Consider the following 9,876-nt stretch of genomic DNA (forward strand, 5'->3'; position numbering starts at 1 on the left):
CTGCCCCAAGACCCCTCCCAGTGCCCCCCTACCCCCGTTACTGGGGCCCCCCCCACATACCCACGCTGGGGGACCAGGCCCCGTAGGCGGGGGTGGCACCCTGGTTCCATGGCGTCATGGCGGGCGACATCCCCCCCATGGGGCTGGGCGCCGAGCCGAAGAACATGCCCGTGGCTGCGGAGAGACCACCGTCAGGGGGCCCAGGCGTCCGGGAGGCCCCCGGACGTCCCTCGCCCCAAACACACACACACACACACACACACACACACACCGGGGGCCCAGGCGTCCGGGAGGCCCCCAGTTCCTCCAAGGGACCCGAGTGTCCAACCCCAGAGGGACCCACAGGTCTGGTCCGTCCCCTCTCCCGCCCAAGGGGCCCAGGCGTCCGGGCTGCCCCCATCCCATCCAGGGGGATCCAGGTGTCCGGCCCCAGTGGGACCCAGGCACGGGGGGCCCAGGCGTCCGGGATTCACGGCCACCAAACCCCAGGATGGCGCTGGTCATCTCCACGCCGGGCATCATCCCCCTCCCTCCCTCCCCGGGGACCCAGGCGTCCGGGCGCCGCAGCGACACCCCCCTCCCCTCCCGCCGCGGGGCGGGGGCCCAGGCGTCCGGGACTCACGGCCGCCGACGCCGAGGCCCGGGATGGTGCTGGGGATCTCCATGCCGTGCTTGCACTTCTCGGCGTCGAGGAGCAGGTCGAAGCAGCCGGTGCCGGCGGGCGCCAGCTGCCCCAGCATGATGTTCTCCGACACCCCCTTCATGGGGTCGCTCTCGCCGTGCGCCGCCGCCTCCATCAGCACGTCCACCTGCGGGCCGGGCAAGGGGGCACCCCGAATCGCACCCCGGGGCGCCCCGAAACCCAGCCGGGGTGCCCCACGGCCGCTGGAGTACCCCCAGCTTGGCCATGACCAGCTTGGGTCACCCCAAACGTGGCTATTGCAGCCTAAATCCTCTCATTTATCCAGCTGAGACACCCCAGAAACAGTCCTGACACCCCCAAATCCAGCCAGGGCGCTCCAAATTCAACTTCATGGCACCCCAAAACCCAGCCAGGGCACCCCACAACCACTGGGGAACCCCCAACTTAGCTATGACCAACTTGTGACACCCCAAACCTGGCTATTGCAGCCTAAATCCTCATTTATCCAGTTGAGACACCCCAAAAGCAGTTCTGACACCCCCAAATCCAGCTAGGGCACCCCAAATGTGGCCCCAGGGCACCTCAAAACCCAGCCAGGGCACCCCACAACCACTGGGGTAACCCCAACTTGGCCCTGACCAGCTTGGGACACCCCAAGCGTGGCTATTGCACCCAAATCATCCCTTTATCTGGCCAAGACACCCCAAAAGCAGTCCTGACACCTCCAAATCCAACCAGGGCACCCCAAATCTGACCTCAGGGCACCCCGAAAGCTGGTGGCCCACTCACCGTCTCCTCGAAGGAGCACTTCATGAGGGGCCCGGTGTCCTGGCGGTTGACGCCGTGGCGGGTGATGGCCATGAGGTGGCCGCGGGACGTCATGGTGTCGCAGAGCAGCGCCAGGTGCCGGTAGTTGACGTAGGAGCCGTCGAAGGAGATGACGTGGTAGAGCTCCCGCTCGAGGGCCTTGCGCACCGCCTCGATGCCCAGCACCTGCCCCCCACACACCGCGGGCGACGGTGAGCCCAGGCGTCCGGGCACCCGTCGGCGACACCTGCACGCTCCCGGGGACCCAGGCGTCCGGGCATCCATGGGCTTCCTTGTGCTTTTGGGATCCAGGTGTCCAGGCATCCCCACGCTCCTGGACACCTACCAGGTCCTCACGGGCATCCTAATGCTCCTAGGGACCCAGGCGTCCGGGTCCCCCATGGCACCCTAATGTTCTCAGGGACCCAGGCGTCCTGGCACCCAAGAGGGTCCCACGTGCTCCCAGGGACCCAGGCGTCCTGGCACCCGAAAGGCCCCTATAAGCACCCTAAAACTCCTGGGGACCCAGGCGTCCAAGCTCCTCATGGGTGTCCTAACACTCCCAGGGACCCAGGCGTCCGGGCACCCAACAGGCCCCTATAAGCACCCTAAAACTCCTGGGGACCCAGGCGTCCTGGCACCCAAAAGGTCCCTACAAGCACCCTAACGTGGAGCCAGGCGCCCCGGCACCCGAAGGGGTCCCCCCGCCCCCCCGGTGCGCACCCCCCGCCCCCTGCTCACGGTGAAGATCTCCACGATGTCGTTGGAGGTGGTGCGCACGGGGTCCACGTCCTTCTCGCTCAGCACCCGCATGAGGCTGACGCCGTCCGTCTCCAGGATCCACTCCTGCAGCGCCTTGAACTCCCCGTCCTCCGTGATGATGATCTTCTTCTTGTTGTCCGTCTGCGGCAGGTGCATGTACACCTGCAAGGCGGGGGGGGGGTGGAAGCGGCTCAGTGGCACCCGTGGGTGCTCCCCCGGGGCACCCTGAGCGCCCGAGGATGCCCACGGGAATCCACACGTGCTTATGGGCGCCACCATCAGCACCCTGAACCTCCAGGAGACCTCCATATGCCCCTCAGGCATGCATCAAGAGCTGGGCTACCCCCCAAGAGCACCCATGGGTGCTCCCAGGACACCCACACGCACCTATGAGCGCTATCATCAGCGCCCTGGACCTTCAAAACTCCCTCGTGAAGACCTTCACGGCCACCCTAAGCACGCATTAGGAGCCTGGGCACCCACATGAGCACCCATGGGTGCTCCTTGGCACCTCCTGGGCCTACGGACACCACCACTAGCAGCCTGGACCTCCAAAACACCCCCATGGAGACCTCCACGTGTCCCCCAGGCACATATCAAGAGCCTGGGCACCTCCATAGGTGCCTTGGACCTTCTCGTGTCCCCCCCTGGCACCCAGGGGTGCTCCCCACCTTGCTGATCTGCTCGATGCCCTGCAGCGTCATGTCCGTCAGCATGTTGGACTCGATGCACCGCAGGAAGACATCGTCGTCCATCTTGTCCACCACCTCCTCCTCCTGGGGACACCGAGGGTGACGCCCTGCCCCCGTCCCCACCGTCCCCCCGGGGACCCGAAGGGTGGCACCAGTCCTTGTACCCCACCCATCCCCACCATCCTCTTGAGGACATAAAGATTGACGCCAGCCTCGTCCCCTCCCTGACCCCACCATCCTTCCAGGGTGGTGACACCTGGATGCTGAAGGTGACATTGGCCTGCCCTGTCCCCTCCTTGTCAAGCCTTGTCCCATCCCCACCATCCTCCTAGGGACACCAGCCCTGTTCCCCATCTGCCACCTCGTGTCACATCCCCACTGTCCTCTTGGGGACACCGAAGGTGACAAAAACCACGTCACCTGCCTATCCTCCCGGAGACCCTGAGGTCTGCCTGTCCACCGTCCCTGTCCTAGGGACACCAAGGGTGACACTAGCCCTGTCTTCCTGGGGACACGGAGGGCGACAGGTCCCATCCCTCAACCCCTGGGGATCCCTGAGGGTGACGGGGTCCTGTCCCCAACCCCCTGGGAGCCCAGCAGGTGACAAGGACCCATCCCACCTCCTGCATCTTGTTCTCATCGCTGTTCATGATGCGGATTCGCAGCACCAGCTTCTCGGCGTTGTCATCGTTGAAGATGCAGTTCAGGTCGTCCCCAAAGCCTGGGGGGGGGGGACACAGGGGTCAGCCTGGGGTCCCCCTAATGTCCCTTAGGGCATCCAAAGCCCCCCAGGACCTCAAATACCCTCCATGTCCCCTCCAGGACCCTCTTTCTGTCCCCTGCTCCCCCCAGGACCTCCTCCAATGCCCCTCCAGACCTTTCCATGCTCTCCCCAGGACCCCCAAATGCCCTCCATGTCCCTCCCAGGACCTCCTACATGTCCCCTGCTTCTCTCAGGACCCTCTACGTGTCCCTCACTAGCCCCTGGGCCCCCCAAGGCCCCCGTGGCACCCACCAGCATTGATCTTCTCGGCAATCTGCTCCATGGTGAGCTTGCGGTCCGTCATGTGCTTGCGGTCRAGCTCGACGCGGAGCAACCAGGGCGAGATGCGGCTCACGTCGAAGTCGGGCATCTCGTAGTAGACGTTGACCCACTCCTGGTCCTCGGCCACCACCGTGCTCTGCGGGTTGGGGTCGTAGTAGATGGCCGTGTTGGCGGTCACCTTCCGCAGCGTCGTGTGCTCCAGGCGGCACAGGATGTCCTGGGGGGAGATGTGGGGTCAGTGTGGGGACAGTACAGGGACACACATGGCCATGGGGACACCACGTAGCTGTGAGGGACGCAGAAGGGACACCCCATGGCCACGGGGGCATCACATAGCCATGAGGRCACGGAGGGGACAACTGAGACACCTCATGGCCGTTGGGACACCCTGCAGCCTTGGGGACACAGGGAGGACACCCCGTGGCCATGGGGATGCAGAGGGGACACCACACGGCTGTGAGGACACCACGTGGCCATGAAGACGGAGAAGGGACACCAGGGCCACCCCATACCCACAAGGACACCACATAGCTGCACGGACACCGGTGCAACACAGCCCGGGGACAACTTGGGCTTGTGGTGGGGACCTTCCATTGGGCAACCCCCCACCCACGGGTGCCCCCACCTTGGCACGCTCGGCGTCACGGGCGCTCTGGCCCAGGAGGAAGACTGTGAGCGAGGGCGTCTTGGGCTTCTTGGAGATGTTGATGAGCTCCTTGAGGCGGGGGACGCCCAAGGTGACGTTCTTGGCCGAGACACCGGCGTAGTGGAAGGTGTTGAGGGTCATCTGGGTGGCCGGCTCGCCCAACGACTGGGCTGCCAGGGCACCCACCATCTCCCCAGGGTGGGCCTGGAGGGGGGGGAAAAAAAGGGGGTTGTCAGGATGGGGGGCACCCACCCAAGGGGAGGCTGCGCCCTGAGACCCCAGGGGTGTCCCCCAACCCCGATGCTACAGCTGCCGTGTCCCAAAAATCCCCCAAATCCTCGATCTCACCCAGAAGCCAGGCAAAGGCACCCTCAACACCCCAAAATCTGCCTCCCCGACCCCTAAATCTGCCCCTACACGACTACCTGGTGCAACCTGGACTTGAGCTTGTGAAGGAACCAGCTGAAGGCACCCTTGGACCCCCCCAGATCTGCTCCCAGACCCCCCGATCTACCCCATGCACGATGGCCTGGTTGAACTTGGACTTGATCTTGCCCAAGAGCCAGTTGATGACCACCGGGAACCCCTGGATCTGCCCCCTAGGACCCTCCAACCTGCCCCACGTATGATGGTTTGGTTGAACTCGGACTCAATCTCTCCCAGGAGAGAATCGAAGGCCCCCCTGGACCCCTCCCCAGACCCCCGGATCAGCCCCCAGCCCCACGTACGATGGCCTGGTTGAACTTGGACTCGATCTCGCCCAGGAGCCAGTCGAAGGCCTCGCCGCTGAGGCGGAACTCCTCCACCATGCGGCGGCTGCAGAGTGTGGAGCGCAGGTGGATGTTGAAGAGCAGCGTGGCGTTCTCCTGCGCCTGCCGGCTCAGCGGGTCGTCCCCGTTGACGATCACCAGCTTCCGGCTCAGCTCCTTCACCCCTGCGGCGGGGGGGCGGAACGGGGGTCACGGGGAGGCCCGCAAGGACCCCCAGCACCTTCTTGGGGATTGTGAGGGTCTTGAAAGCCTCCTAGTATCTCCTAGAAGGTCATGGGAGGCCCAAAAGCTCTACCAGCACCTTCCTGGGGGATCGTGGGGGTTGGCAGGATTCCCCCAGCATCTCCTAGAGGGTCTTGAGGGGCCTAGAAGCTCCTCAACACCTTCCTGGGGACGGCAGGAGGCTGCCAAGACCCCCCCAGCACCTTCCTGGGGGATCCTAGGAGTTCTGGCAAGACCCACCAGCATCTCCTAGAGGATCACGAGGGGCCCAAAAGCCCCCCAGCATCTTCCTGGGGGTCACGGGGGGCCAAAAGCCGCCCCAGCACCTTCCTAGGCATCGTAGGGGGGATCCTGCACCCCACCCCAGCAGTTCGCAGGGGGTCACGGGGGTCCCCTCCCCAGGGCGTCCCGGCGGCGTGGGGGACCCCTCGCTCACCTTCCACCACCTTGACGGGGTGCAGGTCTGAGGGGAGGCGCGAGTTGATGTGAAAGATCTTCTGGGCGTTCCAGATCATGCGCAGCAGGTTACAGGGCAGCACCACCTGGAGGGGGCGGAAACGGGGGTCAGCACCCCAAAACGGAGGGGGGCAGCACCCTAAATCGAGAAGGGTCAAGGAGCACCACTTGGGGGGGGTCAGCACCCCTAAAAAGGTGGAGTCAGCACCCTAAAACCAGGGGAGTGTCAAGGAGCACCAGCTAGGGGGGTCACAAATAAGGGTCAGCACCCCAAAAGAGGGGCCATGACCACACCCAGCACCCCCAAACGGGTGGACCTGGACGCCTGGGCTCACCTTGCTGTCGCCGGTGGGGAAGATGACGCGCAGCACCTCGCGGTCCTCCCGCATCTTCTCGAACTCGCGCTCCAGCTCGTTCTGGATGTGGGCGTTGCTCAGGATGTCCTTGACCATCTCCTCCTGCAGCGTCCGCCGCAGCGCCCGCTCGTTGGTGTAGTCGAACTTGAACCTGGGGCGCGGGGACCCCCGGCCGTCACCCGGGGACGAACGGCCCGCCGGCACGCCCGTAAAAGCACCCGGCTTGGGGGCAGGGTGCCAATCCCCCATAGATTACACCCTAATCCAGAGCAACACCGTGCCAATTCCTCCCTGAGATGACACCCTGCTCTGACAACACCATACCAGTTCTTTCTTGAGATTACACCCTGCTCTGACAACACCGTGCCAGTTCTTCCTTGAGATTACACTCCACAATTTTTTCTTGAGATTACACCCCAACTCTGGGGCAACATCATGCCAATCCCTCCCCCCAGATGACACCCTGCTCTCTGGCAACACCGTGCCAATCCCTCCCCACAGATTACACCCCTCTCTGGGGCATCACCGTGCCGATCCCCCCCATATTACACCCTGCTTCGGGCCACCATGGAGCCAATCCCACCTCAAGACTGCACTCCGCTGTGGGGTGTTGCCACGCCAATTCCTCCCCCAGATTACACCCCGCTCTGGAGCAACACCGTGCCGATTTCCCCCCCCCACCACCACCCCACCGGATGACACCGTCCCCGCTCACTTCTTCTCGAAGGCCTTGTTGGAGGGCTTGAGGGTGGCGAGGTTCTGGAACTCGACGCTCTCGCCCGCCAGCCCGTCCTCGCCGTAGCGCAGCTGCACCACCTGGTTGATGGAGTTGCGCACGGTGGCGTCRTACTTCACCATCACCGACTCCATGGACTTGATCAGGCGCCGCTGGATGTACCCTGCGAGGGCRGCACGCGGTCACCCGCAGGGTCTGGGTGGTGGTGGGAGACCTGGAGAACCTCCAGGGGTCCCAAAGGGGCTTTGGGGAAGGGAGAAAGGGGGCACAGGGGGCTCTGGGGGTCCCCCAGAAGCTCCAGAGAAGGTCTGGGAGGTCCCTGAGGGATCCAGGGAGGGTCTGGGAGGTCCCTGAGGGATCCAGGAAGGGTCTGGGAGGTCCCCAGGAGCTCCAGGGAGGGTCTGGAGATCCTTGAGAGCCTCCAGGAAGGGTCTGGGAGACCCAGAGGAGCTCCGGGGAGGATCCGGGCAACCCGTTGGGGACACAGAGACCTCCAGGAAGGCTCCACGCACCCCAGGACCCCGAGGGGTGACACGGAGCGGCCCCGGGGGCTCACCGGTCTCAGCGGTCTTCACGGCCGTGTCTATAAGCCCCTCACGGCCACCCATAGCGTGGAAGAAGAACTCGGTGGGGGTGAGCCCGGCCAGGTAGGAGTTCTCCACGAAGCCGCGGCTCTCGGGGCCGTAGTCGTCCTTGATGAAGTGGGGCAGCGTGCGGTGCTTGAAGCCGAAGGGGATGCGCTTGCCCTCCACGTTCTGCTGCCCCACCACCGCGATGACCTGTGGAGGGGGGGGGACGGGACGCGGGGCTGAGCCGGGGGACACGGGGACACGGCGGGTGGTGCTGCCCTCCCYGTGAGCCTCCCTGCACCCTCCAACCCCATAGGGACCCCCCAGACCTTCTCCATGTCTCCTCAGACCCTTGTGAGGACCTCACAGGGTCCTCCAGACCCCCATAGGGATCTCCTAGATTCTTCCAGCATCCGTAGGAGCCCCTCCAGATCCCATAGGGCCCWCCAAGAGCTCCTCCAAGTCTCCCCAGATCTTGCGAGGGTCCCACTGGATCCTCCAGACCCCACAGGGATCCCCCCTAGACCCTTCCGGTGGCCAACGGCAGCCCCCAGACCCCATAGGGAGCTCCCAGACCCCTCTGGCCCCCATTGGCACCACCCAGACCCCACAGGGAACCCCAGATCGTACCTGGGAGACAGGTGACACCACCACGGACACCCAGATCCCCATAAAGACTCTGTAGGGTTGTCCAAAACCCACAGGGACCCTCACCTAGACCTCATAGTGACCCCATTGCTGCCCCCCAGGCTCCAAGGGGACCCTCGCTGACCCCCGCACCTGGGAGATGTTGATCTTGGAGCCTTTGGCGCCCGACACCACCATGGACTTGAAGTTGTTGTACTCGGAGAGGGACTTCTGGGCAGAGGAGCCGGTCTTGTCACGGGCATCGTTGAGGATGCGGTTCACCTGGTTCTCGAAGGTCTGCCGCAGCGTGTTCCCCGGCGTCGGCTCCAGCTCGTTGTTGTGCGCCTTCTCGATGACCTGCCAGCCCCCCCCCGGCACCCCACGGTGTCATCGGGGCACCTCGAAATCCCAGGGAGTGCCCCAAAACCTCGCAGGGACACTGCGATGTCACCAAGGGTGCTCCAAAACCCTGGGGGAGCGCCCCAAAACCTTCCTGGGACATCACAWCAYCACCAAGGGTGCTCCAAAACTCCAGGGAACACCCCAAAACCTTGCTGGGACACCACAACATCACCAAGGGTGCTCCAAAACCCCACGGAGCACCCCCAAACCCTCCCAGGACACCAACACGTCCCTGAGGACACCCCAAATCTCCACCAGGGAGCCCCCAAAACCCCACCACCCACCTCAATGACATCTTGCTTGGCCTTCTTGATGGTGTTCTGGATGTCCTGGTACGTCTTGGCGTCGGCGATGGAGTCCCCGATGCCAATCGTGTGGCCTGAAGGGTGATGGGGAGGGGTCAGGCGGGGTGTTCCCCACCCCGGGGTGCCCCCCACCCACAACCCAGTCCCCTGGGGTGCCACCCACCCCATAACTCACCTCCCTAGGGTGCCCCCCACCCCAAAAACACCTTCCAGGGAGGGAAAGGGCTAGGATAGGTGCTGATCAGCAAGGGAAGGGGAGGTCCCCATCGCACAAGGGGGGGGGTGAAGGGGTCCCCTGGATGCCTGGGTCCCCGTTGCACCAAGAAAGGGGGGTTCAGATCAGCTCCCCGGACACCTGGGTCCCCGTCACGAGGAAGGACGGGCAGGAGAAGGGGGTCCAAGGCTACCTCGCCCTCCCCCGGACACCTGGGCCCCCCCCCACCCCGGCTCACCCTCAATGAGGAGCCAGTTGTTGATGACGGTCTGGATGTTGCTGTAGAAGAGGCGGGTGGTGTCGTGGCCCATCTCCAGGTAGGAGATGTGCACCAGGGAGCCGGCCGAGGTGCCCAGCGACTTCTTGCACAGGATGCCCATGATGAGCTCCCCGTTCTCCACGATCACCTGCGCGGGGGCCGGGGAGGGCGTCAGCGGGGGGCTGCCGGACCCCCGTCCCCCTCCCCCGGCACCCCAACGTCTGCCCCCGGGGCTCCTAAACTGCCCCTGGAGCCCCGTCACCTGCCTCGGGGTTCCTCCTGCCCTCCGTGGAGCACCCCCCAGGTGCCCCTCCTACCTGCCCCACTAGTCCCCCTATTACCACAGGGCCACCCCCCCCTCCCCT

The 9,876-nt window shown here is 64.7% G+C and overlaps 1 protein-coding gene across 1 annotated transcript in view; it reads right to left on the minus strand.

Annotated features, from left to right (window-relative positions):
• Nucleotides 1-9,876, minus strand: part of POLR2A (RNA polymerase II subunit A) — a gene marked incomplete at its 5' end in the record, with an annotated part of 22,848 nt that overhangs the window by 2,218 nt on the left and 10,754 nt on the right. The window contains 16 exons of the mRNA XM_026058668.1: nucleotides 61-174; nucleotides 623-809; nucleotides 1,433-1,636; nucleotides 2,192-2,374; nucleotides 2,884-2,988; nucleotides 3,525-3,625; nucleotides 3,920-4,166; nucleotides 4,575-4,799; nucleotides 5,324-5,529; nucleotides 6,024-6,129; nucleotides 6,379-6,550; nucleotides 7,115-7,298; nucleotides 7,692-7,914; nucleotides 8,485-8,688; nucleotides 9,018-9,112; nucleotides 9,491-9,824. Of these exons, the coding sequence (XP_025914453.1) occupies nucleotides 61-174; nucleotides 623-809; nucleotides 1,433-1,636; nucleotides 2,192-2,374; nucleotides 2,884-2,988; nucleotides 3,525-3,625; nucleotides 3,920-4,166; nucleotides 4,575-4,799; nucleotides 5,324-5,529; nucleotides 6,024-6,129; nucleotides 6,379-6,550; nucleotides 7,115-7,298; nucleotides 7,692-7,914; nucleotides 8,485-8,688; nucleotides 9,018-9,112; nucleotides 9,491-9,824 (2,890 nt within the window). The remainder of the gene's footprint in view (nucleotides 1-60; nucleotides 175-622; nucleotides 810-1,432; nucleotides 1,637-2,191; nucleotides 2,375-2,883; nucleotides 2,989-3,524; nucleotides 3,626-3,919; nucleotides 4,167-4,574; nucleotides 4,800-5,323; nucleotides 5,530-6,023; nucleotides 6,130-6,378; nucleotides 6,551-7,114; nucleotides 7,299-7,691; nucleotides 7,915-8,484; nucleotides 8,689-9,017; nucleotides 9,113-9,490; nucleotides 9,825-9,876) is intronic.

Source organism: Apteryx rowi, unplaced genomic scaffold, assembly GCF_003343035.1.
Source record: "Apteryx rowi isolate R43461 unplaced genomic scaffold, aptRow1 scaffold_1494, whole genome shotgun sequence".
NCBI classification, from domain to species: Eukaryota; Metazoa; Chordata; class Aves; order Apterygiformes; family Apterygidae; genus Apteryx; species Apteryx rowi.